Raw genomic sequence first — 18,264 nt, 5'->3', positions numbered from 1 at the left:
GAATGAATGAGCTGTGGATAAACACAATATCATGAATGAAAGTTACAAAGACATAGGACCCGAAAAGCCAGAAACAGAGCATGATTTCATTTACATAACATTCAGGTCAGGTGCAGTGGCTCACACCTATAATCCCAGCACTTTGGAAGGCCAAGGCAGGAGGATTGCTTGAGTCCAGGAGTTCAAGACCAGCCTGGGCAACATGGCAAGACCCCATCTCTAGTAAAAATACAAAAAATAGACAGGTGTGGTGGCGTGTGCCTGTAGGCCCAGCTACTCGATGGGCTGAGACGGAAGGATTGCTGGAGCCTGGGGTGGGGGGACGGAGATTGCAGTGAGCCAAGATGATGCCACTGCATTCCAGCCTGGGCAACAAAGCAAGACCCTGTCTCAAAACAAAACAAAACAACCAAACAAACAAACAAAAAAGCAAGCCCATTATAATGCACATAAAACTAAACTGTAATATTGTTAAGGATACATTGTCAGTAGTAAATCATATAAAAAAGCAAGGACAACATTGTCCTATAAAACTCAGAATAGTGGGCTTGACAAGTTAAGCTGGAGGGGATATCCTGGAAGTTTCCAGGGTTGCTGATAGCTGATAAAGTTCTATTTCTTATTCAGATGATCATTTTATAATTATTTATTCAATTGTGTGTTTGTATTGCGCATTTTTTCTCTGTGTGTCTTATATTTCACAAAGAAAATATTTCAGTCTGGGCGACTTGACTCACGTCTGTAATCCCAATAATTTCGGAGACTGAGGCAGGAGAATGACTTGAGCTCAGGAGTTCGAGACCAGCCTAGGCAATATAGTGAGATTCTGTCTCTACCAAAAAAAAAAAAAGAAAAGAAAGAAAAAACAGCGTGGTGGTGCATGCCTGTAGTCCCAGTTACTTGGGAGGCTGAGCTGAGAGGATCACTTGAGCTTAGGAGGTCGAGGTTGCAGTGAGCTATGATGGTACCACTGCACTCCAGCATGGGCGACAGAGAGAGACCCCGTCTCAAAAATAAAATATAAAACCGAACGTGGTGGCTCACGCCTGTAATCCCAGCACTTTTGGAGGCCGAGGCGGGCGGATCACCTGAGTTCAGGACCACCCTGGGCAACAGGGTGGAATCCTGCCTCTACTAAAAATACAAAAATTAGCTGGGCATGGTAGTGCACGCCTGTAATCCCAGCTACTCGGGAGGCTGAGGCGGGAGAATCGCTTGAACCCAGCAGGCAGAGGTTGCAGTGACCCGAGAACACGCCACTGCACTCCAGCCTGGGTGACAGAGCAAGACGTCCGTCTCAAAAGAATACATAAATAAATGAAAATTTAAAAATTAAATATAAATTAAAAAAGAAAGAAAAAGGAAACTTTAAAGGAGGAAGACGTGTATTCCGGGAGGAGAAAACAAGTAAGAGTTTAGCACTCCAGCCAGACTTTTTGAATGGAGATCCACAGTTGCCTATTTGAAAAAGCTCGGCCGGGCGCGGTGGCTCAAGCCTGTAATCCCAGCACTTTGGGAGGCCGAGGCGGGCGGATCACGAGGTCAGGAGATCGAGACCATCCTGGCTAACATGGTGAAACCCCGTCTCTACTAAAAATACAAAAAAAACTAGCCGGGCGTGGTGGCGGGCGCCTGTAGTCCCAGCTACTCGGAGGCTGAGGCAGGAGAATGGCCTGAACCTGGGAGGCGGAGCTTGCAGTGAGCCGAGATCGCGCCACCGCACTCCAGCCTGGGTGACACAGCGCGAGACTCCGTCTCAAAAAAAAAAAAAAAAAAAAAGAAAAAGCTCAACCTTTGGGAATAAAATCAGCTAAACCTTACAGATACTCCTCTCCACTCTGCAACCGACACTCAAAAACCAGACACGCTTTCTGGTTTAAAAAAAAAAAAAGAAAAGTATCTTCTTTCGAGAAACAAGGCCCGCCCACTTCGAAGAAGGCACCGCCCCCAGGGACAAGACCCGCCCACTCCGAGACCGGCTTAGAGACAGGCTCAGCCCGGGAGATGCGCACTGGAAAGGCGCCAGTGTTGCCATGGAGATGGCCGCCGGCTGGGGAGTAATGAATAGGGACCTCGCGAGGCTGAGGTTCCCACCCACCTCACCTGCACCACAGTCCTTTCTCTTCTGGGGCGGTAACGAGAAGGACTCATCCCATTTCCTCAGTGTCTCCCAAGTGCCCGGTGCTGGGCTGGACACTGCACCGAACGCGTCACATAGTGGCCCCATTTTATAGATGCGCTGACTGAGGCCGGGGGGGAGGTGGGAAGCGAGGAGAGGACAGAAGCGGGAATTTTACCCTGAGGACGATCTCAACCGTTGCAAAACATTAATTACTAGCCAGACGCCGGAGACTCACATGCCTGTGTTTGGCGAGCTGATTCCTGCGTGTAGACCTTGGAGCCAGCCAGCCCCCTGCACGCTTGCCGGAGCGGGCGTCTCCCCCGGGCCCCCAAGCCTTCTTCCTTTCAGGGACGGCCTCACATCCCAATACAGAAGCCCGAGACCACCTCACTCCTCCCACCCTTCATCCCTTTTTATTCATCCACAAATGCTTGTTAAGCCCCTTGTCTGTTCCGGGCAGCCACCTGTGGGCAGAGCCGTTGAGCAAACAGGCAAAACAAGCCCTGTCCTCGCAGTTTTTATTCTAGTGTGAGGGGAGATAGGCAATCCACAGGACATTCACACGTTGCCTAGTGTGTCTTCGTGATTAAGTACCATGTTAAAAATGAAAGGCCGGCGCAGTGGCTCACACCTGTAATCCCAGCACTTAGGGAGGCCGAGGCGGGAGGATCACCTGAGGTCAGGAGTTCGCGATCAGCCTGGCCAACATGGCGAAACCCCGTCTCTACTAAAAACACAAAAAAGAATTAGCTGTGTATGGTGGCGGGCGCCTGTAATCCCAGCTACTCGGGAGGCTGAGGCAGGAGAATCGCTTGAACCCAGGAGGCGGAGGTTGCAGTGAGCCGAGATTGCGCCACTGCACTGCACTCCAGCCTGGGCGACAGAGCGAGATCCTGACTCAAAAATAATAATAATAATAATAATAATAATAATAAGGCAGGGTGAAGGCTAGAGGGTGACGGGAGGCTATTTTAGCCTGGGTGGACAAGACAGGGGTCTCCAGCGAGCTGTGGGAGTGAGGGACGTAAGGGAAGCTGAATGGAAACCTCGGGAGGGCTTTTCAGGCCGGGGCAACCGCAAGTGCAAAGGCCCTGACTCCGGACAGAGCAGAGAGGGCGGTGTGACGCGGAGAAGGAGGGAGGAAGGGAGGGAGGGAGGGAGGGAAGCCCCGCGGTCCAGGCAAGCAGGGCCTTGGGGGCGGGGGTGCACGTGGGAATCAGAAGGGAAGCTTGGGTTTTATTCCGAGGGAGATGGGGAGCCAAGGACGGAAGAGTGTTGGGCTCAGGAGACAGGTGATTTCTGGGTGCTGGAGGCTGGACGGGAGGGACAGGGAAGCTGGAAGTAGGAGAGCCAATGAGGAGGGGGAGACGGTGGGACTGGCATCCGGCTGAGCCAGTCAGCGAAAAGCCCCGCCCCCTGCCCCGGGAGCCGCCTTCGCAGCCGGAGGTCGTGGGGCCCAGGACCCCCTCCAGCACCTGGGCCTGCGCCCCGCCTCCTCCCGGCTCCCCGCCTCGGTCTCCCCCGCATCCGGCCCGGCCTCCACGCGGGTCCCACAGGAATTTCTCTAAAACACTAATCGGATCATGTGACTCTCCTGCTTAAAACCTTTTCAATGGCTTCTCAGTGCACTCGGAATGAGTCCAAGCTCAGCCTGGACTCGGAGGCCCGGCTCGGTCGCTGGGTGCAGCTCTGGCCTCTCTCCGCCACACTGGCCTCCTTTATGCCCTAATGCAAGACCCCCAACCCCACCCCCGCCATGTGCTGGGGAAGCAGAGCGCAAACCCCCTTCCATATGCTGTGCTCTCTGCTTAAAGTTTTCTATCACCTCCATTCCTGAATTCATTCTTCCTCCTCCTCCTCTTCCTCCTCCTCCTCCTCCTCCTCCTCCTCCCTCCTCCCTCCTCCCTCCTCCTCCTCCTCCTCCATCTTTCAAGCCTTCAAAATATAGATGATAAAATAGTACACACATCCTTGGTAGATACCCAAAATAATTAAAACCAGCTGTTCAAACAAAAACTTATACACCAATGTTTCTAATAGCACTCTTCGCAATAGCCCAAAGATAGATGCAACCCAAATGTCCATCAACAAATGGATAAACAAAACGTAGGCGACAGCGGCCCTCCACATCCGTGGTCCTGCACCCTCAGATAGGAGGCTGTAAGGGACTCGATCACCCATGGATCTGGAATCCCAGGAGAGTCCTGGAACCAATCCCCTGTGGACACCGAGGGATGACTGCACTCATGCAGAGGAATACTATTCAGCCACAAAAAGGAATGAAGCACCGACTCATGCTAAGGCACGGATGAACCTTAGAAACATTAAGCTGGCCAGGTGCGGTGGCTCATGCCTGTAATCCCAGCACTTCAGGAGGCCGAGGTGGGCTGGTCATCTGAGCTCAGGAGTTCAAGACCACCCTGGGCAACATGGCGAGACCCCATCTCTACCAAAAACAAAAATTAGCCAGGCATGGTGGTGCATGCCTGTAGTCTCAGCTATCTGGAAGGCTGAGGTGGGAGAATCGCTTGAGCCCTGGCGGTGGAGGTTGCAGTGAGCCGTGATTGCACCAATGCACTCTTGCCTGGGTGACAGAGAAAGACCCTGCCTCAATTTTTAAAAAAAGGGGGGGCAATATCCTTTGTGGGGGAGGGGGAGAAACTTTTATGCAAAGTGAAAGAAGCTAGTCACAAAGGAACACATGTTGTATGATTCCATTGATATGAAATGTCCAGAATAGGCAAATTCATAGAGACAGAAAACTGATTATTAGTTGACAGGGGCTGGGGATAGAAAGGAGTGTGGGAATGACTGCTAATGGGCTTAGGGTTTGTTTGGGCTGATGAAAAAGTTCTGGAACTAGGATGGACACGGTGGCATACGCCTGTAATCCTAGCACTTTAGGAGGCTCAGGCAGGAGGATTGCTTGAGACCAGGAGTTCAGAACAGCCTGGGGAACAAAGCAAGACCCCATATGTAAAGAAAGGAAAGAAGGAAGGAAGGAAGGAAGGAGGGAGGGAAGGAAAAGAGAGAGAAAGAGAGAGAGAGAGAGAAAGAAAGAAAGAAAGAAAGAAAGAAAGAAAGAAAGAAAGAAAGAAAGAAAGAAAGAAAGAAAGAAAGAAAGAAAGAAAGAGAGAGAGAGAGAGAGAGAGAAAGGAAGGAAGGAGGGAGGGAGGGAGGGAGGGAAGGAGGGAAGGAAGGAAGGAAGGAAAGGAAGGAAGGAAGGAAGGAAAGAAAGAGACTCATGCCTGTAATCCCAGCACTTTGGGAGGCCGAGACAGGAGGATCACCTGAAGTTGGGAGTTTGAGACCAGCCTGGCCAACACGGAGAAACCCTGTCTCTACTAACAATACAAAATAAGCTAGGCGTGGTGGCGCATGCCTGTCATCCTAGCTATTTGGGTGGCTGAGGCAGGAGAATCGCTTGAACCCGGGAGGCGGAGATTGAGGTGAGCTGCACCATTGCACTCCAGCCTGGGCAACAAGAGTGAAACTCTGTCTCAAAAAAAAAAAAAAAAAAAAAAAAAGGAAAGAAAGAGTTCTGGAACCAGGCGGTGTGGATAGTTGTGCAACATTTACTTAATGCCATTGAGCTGTGTGATTTAAAATAGTTAAAACTGTAAATTTTAAGTGTATTTTACAAAACAAAAAGTTAAAATACACACACCCATATTCTGACTACCAGCTTTGAACTATTAGGGATACAAATGACTCCCCACACACCACACCCTCCAAGATCTGATTGCTTCTCCTATCTCAAACATAACTTATATATTGAATTTGGTGCTTATTATTACCACAGATATTTTCAGACTCTTATTTCGTGGTATACATTCTTTAAAATATAGTATTACAAACAAGGTGCTTTTAAAAACCATGCTCCTAGTCTGGGCATGGTGGCTAATGCCTGTAATCCCAGCACTTTGGGAGGCTGAGGTGGAAGGATTGCTTGAGCTCAGGAATTTCAAGACTAGCCTGGGCAACATAGTGAGACCCCATCCCTATTTTATTTATGTATTTATTTATTTGAGACGGAGTCTCGCCCTGTAGCCAGGCTGGAGTGCAGTGGCACAATCTCGGCTCACTGCAACTTCCGCCTCCCAGGTTCAAGCGATTCTCCTGCCTCAGCCTCCGGAGTAGCTGGGATTGCAGGTGAGCACCACCATGCCCAGCTAATTTTTGTATTTTTAGTAGAGACGGTGTTTCACTGTGTTGGCCAGGCTGGTCTCGATCTCATGACCTCGTGATCCACCCGCCTCGGCCTCCCAAAGTGCTGGGATTACAGGCGTGAGCTACCGCGCCCGGCCTTTTATTATTTTTCTAAAAATCATGCTTCTGATCCACTATCATTTCTCCTATCTGTTTGTGAAGTGGAACTTCTTACTGAGACTCACTGGATTTGGAAACTTCTAGTACCTCACTTTCATCCTCTGTGAAAGGGAAAAGTAATGTTACCTACTTCATAAAGCCAGGAGTAAATGGGTTCACATTTGTAATACACTCACAAGAGGAAGCTATTAGTTTTCATTTTATTTATTTTTATAATCCCCATGTATTTCTTTTTCCTTTACTTTTTTTTTTTTTTAAGATGGAGTTTTGCTCTGTCACCCAGGCTGGAGTACAATGGCACTATCTCAGCTCACTGCAATCTCCGCCTCCCAGGTTCAAGCCATTCTCCTGCCTCAGCCTCCTGAGTAGCTGGGATTATAGGCAGGTGCCATTATGCCTGGCCAATTTGTATTTTTGTAGAGACAGGGTTTCACCATGTGGGCCAGGCTGGTCTTGAACTCCTGGTCTCAGGTGATCTGCCCATGTGGGCCTCCCAAAGTGCTGAGATTACAGGTGTGAGCCACCATGCTTGGCCTCCTTTACTTTTTTGAGTATATAGCACATTTACACGGTTTCAAATTCAAAAAGTACGAAAGGCTGGGCACAGCGGCTAATGTCTGTAATTCCAGCACTTTGGGAGGCCAAGGCAGGTGGATCGCTTGAGCCCAGGAGTTCAAGCCCAGCCCGGGCAACATAAGGAGACCCCATCTCTACAAAACATACAAAAATTAGCCAGACATGGTGGCATACTCTTGTAGTCCCAGTTACTCAGGAGGCTGAGGTGGGAGGATTGCTTGAGCCCGGGAGGTCGAGGCTGCAGTGAGCTGAGATCACACCATTGCACTCCCTCCAGCCATCCTTGGCAACAGAGGGAGATCTCATCTCAAAAAAACCAAACAAAACAAAAAACAAAATAAAACAAAAAACAAACAAAAAAACAGAAGGATCGCGTGTAGTAAATTTCTGTGCTGGAAGTTAGACTATGTTGCCAATTTCAGTTTCTTCTCTCTTGTTCCAGTTCATCTGGACACAATCCCAGAACACACACAAGCCCAGAACAGGCTGCAGGCTGTACTTGACCTTCTATTTTTCTCTTCTACAGGTTATCACTTGGAGACTTACCATATATTCACACGGTGAGCTTCTTTGTTCTTTTCTATGGACACCTAGTATTCCACTGGGTGGATCCGTCATGACTGATTACTCAAATCTCCTACAGATGGGTGTTTAGATTGGTTTCAGCTGTTTGCAGTGATCTGCCGTAATGCAATGATTAACCTGGTGCAGACATTATTTTGTGCAGTTCTGAGTAGATACTTCTGAAGAATAAATTCCTGGAATTGCTGGCTCGGTAAGAGTGTTCCAAGTTCTACTTGCCCCAGCTGGGTATGAAAGGACCTGTTTGCTCACACTCTCATTAGTACTGTTTGGCAGGAATGTAACCTTAAACAAACAGCGTCAAGCTGCGGGTATACTCCTGCAGAATGCCTTTTCTGCTCCAGATTAGGTTTTTGAGATGTGGCCAGGTTGGTTTCATTCTGCCAATTTCAGCTGAAACATTGCTGCCTCCAGGAAGACCTCAGGAATCACCTCCTCCCAGTGCGAGCTCAGTTCAGTGCCTTCTGATCTCTGCATTCCCATAGCAGTTCCCTGCCTCGGAGCACTTCCCTCACACGCACTCCAGAGTGATTGATCCGTGTCTATCTGCCTTCCCCATCAGACAGTGAGCCCCTATTTTTGCCACGGTGGCTCCAGCACCAAGGACAGCGCCAGCCCATAGTAGGTGCTCAGTAAACAGTGGTTGCTAAGGTCCCAGTGAATATGCGTATATGTAGGCAAATATATGCAGACTGGCCCGTAGTAGATATTCAGTAAATATTGGTCGCTTTGGGTCAAATGAGTATATGCAGGGGCTTATCACAAAGGGGGAAACTGAGGCTCAAAGTGGGAGAATCCTTCACCCAGACAGCCAAGGGAAGGCTGGAGTCAGGTTCTGATCCAGAGTGCCGCTACTTTCTGAAGCCTCTGTCACTGCTTCATTCATCTTCCTCCCCCGGCCGCCCCCCTGGCTTGACACAGTGCCTGGCACAGACAGGACTTGATAAATGTGTATTTGTTGAAGGAATGAATGAATATGTGTGTGTGCGTGTTGATGAGCCGGGGGGTAGCTGGACCCAGCGTCCCAGGCCCTCAGCACCCTCTGCCCTCTGGGAGCCCAGGGGACAGGCCCCCAGTCCTCTCCCCTCACAGGACCCTGTAGTGCAAGCTGCCCGCCCTCCCCTCTCCAGATCCCCCGTCCTCCCGCTTCCGGCTTCCCAGCCAGCCTTTCCTTTTTCAGGCTCCGACGAAGGCCAGGTTTCCGGGGGGAAGGCTTAGGCAGTGACACTGAGCCCAGCCTCCTCCTCCACCCCCCACCACGCTCAGGCCCCCTCCCTCCCCGCCACCACCGTCCGCGTTTGGCCGGCCGTGGGGAAGGAAGAAAGGAGCCAAGGAGGCGAGGTAAGAACCCGGCCCCAGCGACCAGGACCGAGCCCCAGGCCCAGGGCTGAGAAATCCTCAAGGCCTCGACCCGGCCCCAATTCTGCTTATCATGCCTTCGGGGAGCTGCAGGCTTGGTCCAGAGGAGATTGGCCCCCCTCTAGGACCTGGGACCCCGACCCCCACCAACCTCCCTCCCGGGTCCAGGGGTTCGGCCCTCAGCCGCCTCCTCCCTGGGGATTCCCTGCAGCTGGGTCCCCAGCCCCTGCCTCCCCCTTGTCCTAGGAGCCCAGCCCCCTCCCCAGCCCCTCCTCCACCGGGACCCAGGAGTCCACACCTCCTCCATACCCGAGTCCAGATTCCCCGATCCATCATGACCTGGACCCAGGAGTCTCAGTTCCCAGCTCCCACCCCCCTCAGCCCCAAGAGTCTGGGCCCCTAGCCCCCTCCTAACTCAGACCAGAAGTCTGAACCCTCCTACTCCCTGACCTCTCCCAGCCCCTGGCGTCTGGGAACACACTCTATTTCCGGGGCCTACTGGCTTCGAATCCCACCCCCTCCACTCAGGCCCCATGGGCTGTGTCCCAGCCCCTCCCAAAACGTTCAGCCTGGCCGGGGGGCCTGGAGCAGAAGCGGTTCGCTGACTTTGTCCCCCTCCGTGCCTCTGCCCGGTTCACTCCCTCTGTGTCTCTGTCTCCCTGTCTCCCCGGCCTCCAGCCCGCCACTGCTCTTCTGATCTCTGCGCTTGCACTGTCTCTGCCTCTGGGTCTCCAAGTCTCTTTGTTTCCTCTTCTCTGTGTCTCTGTCTCTCTGCTGGATATTCCTCGCTCTTCTCTGTCTCTTCGCTGCTCTGCCTTTCACCACCCTGTCTTTCTGTGTCTCCTGGTCTCTGTCTGTCCATCCCCACTTCTCTGTGTCTCCCATCTCTGCCTTCTCCTGTCTCTATTCCCTGCTCTGTTGCTCTGTCTCTGATCTCTCTCTTCCTGTCTCTCCATCTCTCACCTCTCCTCTGTGTCTCTCATCTTTGTCTCTGTCTCATATCTCTCTCCCCTGGCTGAATACCTGGCCCTCTCTGCCTCTCCATCTCTGACTCTGTCTCTGCTTCTCTCTCTGCCACACCCCACGCACCTCTTTTTATCTCTGCCCCGCTTCCCATCTCTCCCCTCTCTCCCCACAGGCATGGATCCGCAGCCTCCTCCACCCGCCCAGGGCAGCCCACCTCACCGTGGCCGAGGCCGTGGCCGTGGCCGAGGCCGTGGCCGAGGCCGTGGCCGTGGCAGGGGGGGCGCTGGAGCCCCTCGGGCGCCCCTGCCCTGCCCCACCTGCGGCCGCCTCTTCCGTTTCCCCTACTACCTCTCCCGGCACCGGCTGAGCCACTCTGGGCTCCGGCCCCATGCCTGCCCGCTGTGCCCCAAGGCCTTCCGCCGGCCGGCCCACCTCTCCCGCCACCTGCGCGGCCACGGGCCCCAGCCCCCGCTGCGCTGCGCCGCCTGCCCCCGCACCTTCCCGGAACCCGCCCAGCTCAGGCGCCACCTGGCTCAGGAGCACGCAGGCGGCGAGGTCGAGCTGGCCATCGAGAGGGTGGCCAAGGAGACGGCCGAGCCCAGCTGGGGCCCGCAGGACCAGGGCTCGGAGCAGCCCACCACGGCTGCAGCGGGGGCCACGGAGGAGCAGGCGGCCGCGGCATGGCCTGAGACGTGGCCTGCGGGGGAGCCGGCCACGCTGGCAGCGCCCACCAGCGCCGCGGAGCCCCGGGAGTCGGAGTCGGAGGAGGCCGAGGCCGGGGCAGCAGAGCTGAGGGCCGAGCTGGCGCTGGCGGCCGGGCGGCAGGAGGAGAAACAGGTCCTGCTCCAGGCGGACTGGACGCTGCTGTGCCTGCGCTGCCGCGAAGCCTTCGCCACCAAGGGCGAGCTCAAGGCGCACCCGTGTCTGCGCCCCGAGGGCGAACAGGAGGGTGAAGGGGGCCCTCCGCCACGCCCCAAGCGACACCAGTGCTCCATCTGCCTCAAGGCCTTCGCCAGGCCCTGGTCCCTGTCGCGCCACCGGCTGGTCCACTCCACCGACCGCCCTTTCGTGTGCCCAGACTGCGGCCTGGCCTTCCGCCTCGCCTCCTACCTCCGCCAGCACCGCCGCGTCCACGGCCCGCTCAGCCTGCTGGCCCCGCTGCCCACGGCGGGCAAGAAGGACGACAAGGCCTCAGGTGCACGGAACTCAGCCAAGGGGCCGGAGGGGGGCGAGGGGGCGGAGTGCGGGGGTGCCTCGGAAGGGGGAGAAGGCGGGCAGAACGGAGGCGACGCCGCCCCAGCCCGGCCCCCAGCCGGGGAGCCCCGCTTCTGGTGCCCAGAGTGCGGCAAAGGTTTCAGGCGCCGGGCGCACCTGCGGCAGCACGGGGTGACCCACTCAGGAGCGCGCCCTTTCCAGTGCGTGCGCTGCCAGCGGGAGTTCAAGCGCCTGGCCGACCTGGCGCGCCACGCACAGGTGCACGCGGGGGGCCCGGCCCCGCACCCGTGCCCCCGCTGCCCGCGCCGATTCTCGCGCGCCTACAGCCTCCTGCGCCACCAGCGCTGCCACCGCGCAGAGCTGGAGAGGGCCGCCGCGCTGCAGGCACTGCAGGCCCAGGCCCCGCCGTCGCCGCCGCCGCCCCCGCAGCCCCTGAAGGCCGAGCAGGAGGAAGAAGGGCTCCCGCTGCCCCTCGCAAACATTAAGGAAGAGCCGCCCTCTCCGGGGACCCCACCCCAGTCCCCACCGGCTCCCCCTGTCTTCCTCAGCGCCTCCTGTTTCGACAGCCAAGACCATTCAGCCTTCGAGATGGAGGAGGAAGAGGTAGACAGCAAGGCTCACCTGCGCGGGCTGGGGGGCCTGGCCTCCTGACCTTCGTCGCCCTGCCCTCCGCCGCTCCGCCTGAGCTCCCCGGTTTGCAGAATGGAGGAGGGAAGTTGAAGGAGCCACCTCCTCTGTCTACCCACCCGTCCCCTTCACACCCTTGACACTAAGGAGTGGGGGGCCCTGGACTGCCCCTCCCTCTCCCATCGCCCGCCCCCAGAACCCCTGATGCTGGTTAGGAACCGCTCACCCCAACATGTGTCTTAAGGCAGGACGACTTGGAAAAAAAGGCGGCGGACAGTTGGCCAGAGGGATGGAGACTGGTGGGGACGCCCCCGCCTGCCTGTCCCCCCGTTACACACACTGGACACCATCACCTGTTTGGAACTGCCAGACCCTGGGGGTCCCCAGTGAGCAAAGGTCTGTCCTTGTCCCTTTGTCTGTCTGTGAATAAATGTGAGTTCGTGAAACCCAAGAGAGCGAGGTGTTCTGTGGAGGTGGGGCAGGCTGGGGGCGCTGGGGCGAGTCAGCATTTGTCCAGCCAACTCTGAGCTTGGGTTCAGAGCAGGAAGGACACAGATGCATCAGAAAATATGTGGCCCTCAACCAAGCAAGAAGCCGGTGAAGGCTGGATTGAGAAGAAACAGGAATGTGAGAAGATAGATCATCGTCACCGCTGCCCTGTGGAAGCTCTGCGCCAGTTTCTCAGTCAACCTCTACCACACCCTTACTCTGTGTCACCGGTGGTACTAGGCACTGAGGAGAAGGAGTCCAATACCCTCCTCTGAAAGAGCTGGAATTCTAGCCCTGCATTGTCCAACATACCTTTTTTTTCCTAGAAAAGTTTCCATAACCTTTCTTCCCTCACTCTGTTGCCCAGGCTGCAGTACTGTGGTGCGGTCATAGCTCACTGCAGTCTCAAACTCCCAGATCCAGGCAATCCTCTTGCCTCAGCCTCGCAAAGAGCTGGGACTACAGGTGCATGCCACACCCCTAGCTGATTGTTTAATTTCTTGTAGAGACGGAGTCTTGCTATATTGCCCAGTCTGGGAGAACTTTTTGTGATGATGGTATATTCTACATCTTCACTGTCCAATATGGTATCCAGCAGCCACACGTGGCTATTTCCATTTAAATATAGAATATGGAAATATAAAATCATTAAGATGAAATAAATGTAAAAGCTGAGTTCCTCAGTCACACTTTTTTTTTTTTTTTTGAAAGAGAGTTTCAGTCTTGTCACCCAGGCTGGAGTACAATGGCACGATCTTGGTCCACTGCAACCTCCACCTCCCAGGTTCAAGGGATTCTCCTGCCTCAGCCTCCCGAGTAGTTGGGATTACAGGAGCCCACTACCACACCTGACTATTTTGTTGTATTTTTAGTAGAGACAGGGTTTCACCACATTGGCCAGGCTGGTCTCGAACTCCTGACCTCAGGTGATCTGCCCGCCTCAGCCTCCCAAAGTGCTGGGATTACAGGCATTAGCCACTGTACCCGGCCTCAGTCACACTGTTTCAAGGGCCAAAGAGCCCCATGTGGCTGGTGGCTGCCATACGGGACAGCACAGATCTAGAACACTACATCATTGATAAAAGTCCTAGCAGAATGCAATATAGCACGAGGTATAAGGGCTAGCAAGAGTAAACCACCAGACAGTATGATGGCAGAGCAGGACTTGGGGGTCAGGACTTCTCTGGTGAGATGATGTTTGATTTGAATGAAGATGGAGGGGGGACCAGGCATTAGAAAGAAACATCCATGAGAAGACAACACCAGAGAAAGAAAAAACGGGCAAAGGCTAGGAGGTGGGTACTACAGGTTTGTTTGTTTGTTTGTTTTTTGTTTGACACAGCATCTTGCTCTGTTGCCCAGGCTGGACTGCAGTGGTGCAATCACAGCTCACTGCAGCCTCAACCTCCTGGTTCAGGGGATTCTCCCTCAGCCTCTCAAGTAGCTGGGACTACAGGTATGCACCATCATGCTTGACTAATTTTTATTTTGTTTATTTATTTTCTTTTGAGACGGAGTCTTGCTCTGTCACCCAGGCTGGAGTGCAGTGGCACGATCTCTGCTCACTGCAACCTCTGCCTCCCAGGTTCAAGCGATTCTCCTGCCTTAGCCTCCTGAGTAGCTGGGATTACAGGCGCCTGCCACCGCACCTGGCTAATTTTTGTACTGTTTTTTTTTTTTTTTTTTTGAGACGGAGTCTCGCTCTGTCGCCCAGGCTGGAGTGCAGTGGCCGGATCTCAGCTCACTGCAAGCTCCGCCTCCCGGGTTCACGCCATTCTCCCGCCTCAGCCTCCCGAGTAGCTGGGACCACAGGCGCCCGCCACCTCGCCCGGCTAATTTTTTGTATTTTTTAGTAGAGACGGGGTTTCACCGTATTAGCCAGCATGGTCTCGATCTCCTGACCTCGTGATCCGCCCATCTCGGCCTCCCAAAGTGCTGGGATTACAGGCTTGAGCCACCGCGCCCGGCCAATTTTTGTATTTTTAGTAGAGATGGGGTTTCACCATATTGGACAGGCTGGTCTCGAACTCCTGACCTCATGATCCGCCCCCCTCAGCCTCCCAAAGTGCTGGGATTACAGGCGTGAGCCACTGCGCCTGGCTCAGTTGTTTTCTTTTTTACCTGTTTATTTAGGTTCTAGGAGTGGGAGGAAGAGGGATATCTCTCAGCTAATCTTCCTTAAACACCTTTCTCTTTCCTTCTCTTGACATCCTGCCTTCCCCCAGCACCTTTGATGGTTCTCTCTTGCCCTGTGCAAATAATGATGGGCCGGGTGCAGTGGTTCATGCCTATCTGTAATCCAGCACTTTGGGAGGCCGAGGCAGGTGGATCACGAGGTCAGGAGTTCGAGACCAGCCTGACCAACAAGGTGAAACCCCGTTTCTACCAAAAATACAAAAAAAATTAGCCAGGCGTGGTGGCACACGCCTGTAATCCCAGCTACTCCAGAGGCTGAGGCAGAGAATTGCTTAAAACCTGGAGGGGCGGAGGTTGCAGTGAGCCAAGATCGCGCCACTGCACTCCAGCCTGGGTGACAGAGTGAGACTCCGTCTCAAAAAAAAAAAAAAAAAAAAAACATTGACCACTTAGGTATCTGCACTCCCACAAGAAACAGCAAGAAAGGGGCAGAGCCTCCCCATTTTCCAGGACAACAAACTGAGGCTCTGAGAGGGAAGGTGTTTCCCTCAGTGTGTCAACGATGCTAGATGGATCAAAGGAGGAAGAGGAGCGAGAAAGACGGTGATTGAGGGTCAAGGTGGGAGGTGATGACCACCGAAAGCTTCAAATAATTCCACCTTCAATCATTTCATACATCTCGGCTGAGCCCTTAGCACTGTGCCAGCTTATATGGGTTAGTTTGTTTGATTTTTTTTTTTTTTTTTTTAAACGGGGTCTCACTTTTTGCCCAGGCTGGGGTGGAATGGCCCAATCACAGCTCACTGCAGCCTCCATCTCTTGGGCTCAAGTGATCCTCCTGCCTCAGCCTCTAGAGTAGCTGGGACTACAAATGCATATCACCATGCCTGGCTAATTTTTTATCTTTTTTATTTTATTTTATTTTATTTTGAGACAGTCTTGCTCTGTCACCAGGCTGGAGTGCAGTGGTGCGATCTCGGCTCACTGCAGCCTCTGCCTCCCGGGTTCAAGCAATTCTCTGCCTCAGGCTCCCAAGTAGCTGGGATTACAGGTGCCTGCCACCATGCCTGGCTAATTTTTTTGTATTTTTAGTAGAAACGAGGTTTCACCATCTTGCCCAGGCTGATCTTGAACTCCTGACCTCGTGATCAGCCTCCCAGAGTGCTGGAATTACAGGCATGAGCCACCATGCCCGGCCTACTTTTTTCTTTTGTAGGGACGAGGTCTCACTATGTTACCCAGGCTGGTTTCCAACTCCTGGTCTCAAGCGATCCTCCCCACTCAGCCTCCCAAAGTACTGGGATTACAGTTGTGAGTTACTGCACCTGGCCTGTCCCAACTGTTTATCACTGAGTTTAAGCCCAGCGCTGGATGATGACACCACTCTTGACACCAACAGTCCAGCTGAGGAGATGAACAATAACCAAATATTGGCACTAATAAATCAGGGTTACCAAATGAGATTGGTTCCCCAAAGAACTAGATCCGGGCCGGGCGCGGTGGCTCAAGCCTGTAATCCCAGCACTTTGGGAGGCCGAGGCGGGTGGAGTATGAGGTCAGGAGATCAAGACCATCCTGGCAAACACTGTGAAACCCCTTCTCTACTAAAAATACAAAAAACAAAAATTAGCCGGGCGTGGTGGCGGCGCCTGTAGTCCCAGCTACTCGGGAGGCTGAGGCGGAAGAATGGTGTGAACCCAGGAGGCAGAGCTTGCAGTGAGCCGAGAGGGTGCCACTGCACTCCAGCCTGGCAACAGAGCGAGACTCCGTCTCAAAAAACAACAACAACAAAAAATAAAACAAAAAAAACCCACTAGATCCTGGCTGGGCACAGTGTCTCACGCCTGTAATCCCAGCACTTTGGGAGGCCGAGGCGGGTGGATCACGAGGTCAGGAGATCAAGATCAGGAGAGCCGTCCTGGCTAATACAGTGAAACCCCGTCTCTACTAAAAATACAAAAAAAATTAGCCGGGCGTGGTGGCGGGCGCCTGTAGTCCCAGCTACTCAGGAGGCTGAGGCAGGAGAATGGCAGGAACCCAGGGGGTGGAGCTTGCAGTGAGCAGAGATCACACCACTGCACTCCAGCCTGGGTGACGGAGCGAGACTCCATCTCAAAAACAAAGAAACAACAGAACTAGATTCTATGAGTGTTGAGGAGATGGGAGGCTGAAGTCCGCTTTTATTACATCAAAGCTACTCCCTCCTCAGGAACCATCAGTGGCTCCCTATTACCATATCCTAATGTGGGCTGCTATTTAGTGAGAGCCTACCATGGCCAGACACCTGATCCATACAATATCATGGACAAAACCATCAAACAAGGGAATTATATAGCTCTACTTACAGAAGGGCCAAATTGGGGCTTAAAGCAAAGAAGCCATTTGTCCTACTTCAGTAATCACTACTATGAAATGAACCTTGCATATGAAATGAGTTACTTAGTGGAAAGGGCTGAAGACAGTGCTTGGGCCTGGCAAGTAGTTGTTGCTGTCGGCTGGGCGCAGTGGCTCACACCTGTAATCCCAGCACTTTGGGAGGCTGAGGTGAGTGGATCATCTCAGGTCAGGAGTTTGAGACCAGCCTGGCCAACATGGTGAAACCCTGTCTCTACTAAAAATACAAAAATTATCACTGCAACCTCCGTGGCCAGGCGTGGTGGCTCACGCCTGTAATCCCAGCACTTTGGGAGGCCCAGGTGAGCGGATCACCTGAGGTCAGGAGTTCGAGACCAGCCTGACCAACATGGAGAAACCCCGTCTCTACTAAAACTACAGAAAATTAGTTGGGCGTGGTGGCGGCGCCTGTAGTCCCAGCTACTCGGGAGGCTGAGGCAGGAGAATCGCTTGAACCTGGGAGGTGGAGGTTGCAGTGAGTCGAGATTGTGCCACAGAACTCCAGCCTGGGTGACAGAACTAGGAAAAAAAAAAAAAAAAAAAAAAAGCTGTTGTTGCTGTTGGTTATTGCTGTTGGTACTTTTAGGTCTTATTCTCCCTGGCTGGTATACACATGATCTCAGTGAATCCTCACCACTCCACGGGGAGGCAGGAAACAACCCCCCGCCCATTTTCCAGATGCAGAGACAACGTCCCTTGTCCAAGATATCATGGTTACAAATTGGCACACCTGGTACTCGAACCCTTATCCAGGCCAATCTTACCCTCCCCATCAGCTCCCACCACACAGCCCACTTTCAAGCCGCTTCCTACACACATGTTGGTCTCCAGGAACCACGGGCCCCACCTCTGTCTGCCCTATGGGTTTGCCCACCTTTCCCATTGCAGATCTGCTGCCTCAGAGAGAAACCTTTTCAGAACAAAATACAGAGTTGACAAAGAGAAGACGGCCTTAGAGATAGAGCCCACCTTTTTCATTGTGCAGGTGGAAAAACTGAGGCCAGATGCGTGGGACAGACGCAGAGAATGATAAAGTCACCAAAAGACGGTGATTATTGAAGGAGTTGTGGTTATGTAGGGAACACGACCTGTCATTTGTCTTTCATTTGCTGAACACTTTACACGTGTGATCGCAACCACATTTGTTAATAACAGGAACCCACTGGCCGGGCGCGGTGGCTCACGCCTGTAATCCCAGCACTTTGGGAGGCCGAGGCGGGCAGATCACGAAATCAGGAGATCGAGACCATCCTGGCTAACACAGTGAAACCCAGTCTCAACTAAAAACACAAAAAATTAGCTGGGCATGGTAGTGGGCGCCTGTAGTCCCAGCTACTCAGGAGGCTGAGGCAGGAGAATGGCGTGAACCTGGGAGGCAGAGCTTGCAGTGAGCCAAGATCGCACCACTGTACTCCAGCCTGGGCAACAGAGCGAGACTCCGTCTCAAAAAAAAAAAAAAAAGGAATCCA

The 18,264-nt window shown here is 53.4% G+C and overlaps 1 protein-coding gene across 2 annotated transcripts; it reads left to right on the top strand.

Moving 5' to 3' along the window:
• Positions 1 to 8,888: 8,888 nt before the first annotated feature.
• ZNF579 (zinc finger protein 579) lies at positions 8,889 to 12,229 on the top strand. 2 transcript variants are annotated; one of them, XM_025367621.1, is made up of 2 exons: positions 8,889 to 8,950; positions 10,107 to 12,229. In XM_025367621.1, the coding sequence occupies exon 2, from the start codon at positions 10,109 to 10,111 to the stop codon at positions 11,798 to 11,800; it is 1,692 nt and encodes a 563-aa protein (XP_025223406.1). In that variant the 5' UTR covers positions 8,889 to 8,950; positions 10,107 to 10,108; the 3' UTR covers positions 11,801 to 12,229. The 2 variants fall into 2 exon arrangements, with proteins under 2 accessions (XP_025223406.1, XP_025223407.1); XM_025367622.1 differs by having other exon boundaries at positions 8,900 to 8,950; positions 9,705 to 12,229.
• Positions 12,230 to 18,264: the final 6,035 nt, after the last annotated feature.

This window comes from Theropithecus gelada, chromosome 19 (assembly GCF_003255815.1).
Source record: "Theropithecus gelada isolate Dixy chromosome 19, Tgel_1.0, whole genome shotgun sequence".
In the NCBI taxonomy this organism is placed as follows: domain Eukaryota; kingdom Metazoa; phylum Chordata; class Mammalia; order Primates; family Cercopithecidae; genus Theropithecus; species Theropithecus gelada.
The sequence above is the reverse complement of the archived record's forward strand: the minus strand, read 5'-3'. Positions and strand labels throughout refer to the sequence as shown.

Coding starts and splice junctions, on each gene's coding strand:
- ZNF579 (XM_025367621.1), top strand. CDS start 10,109: ATGGATCCGCAGCCTCCTCCACCCGCCCAGGGCAGCCCACCTCACCGT.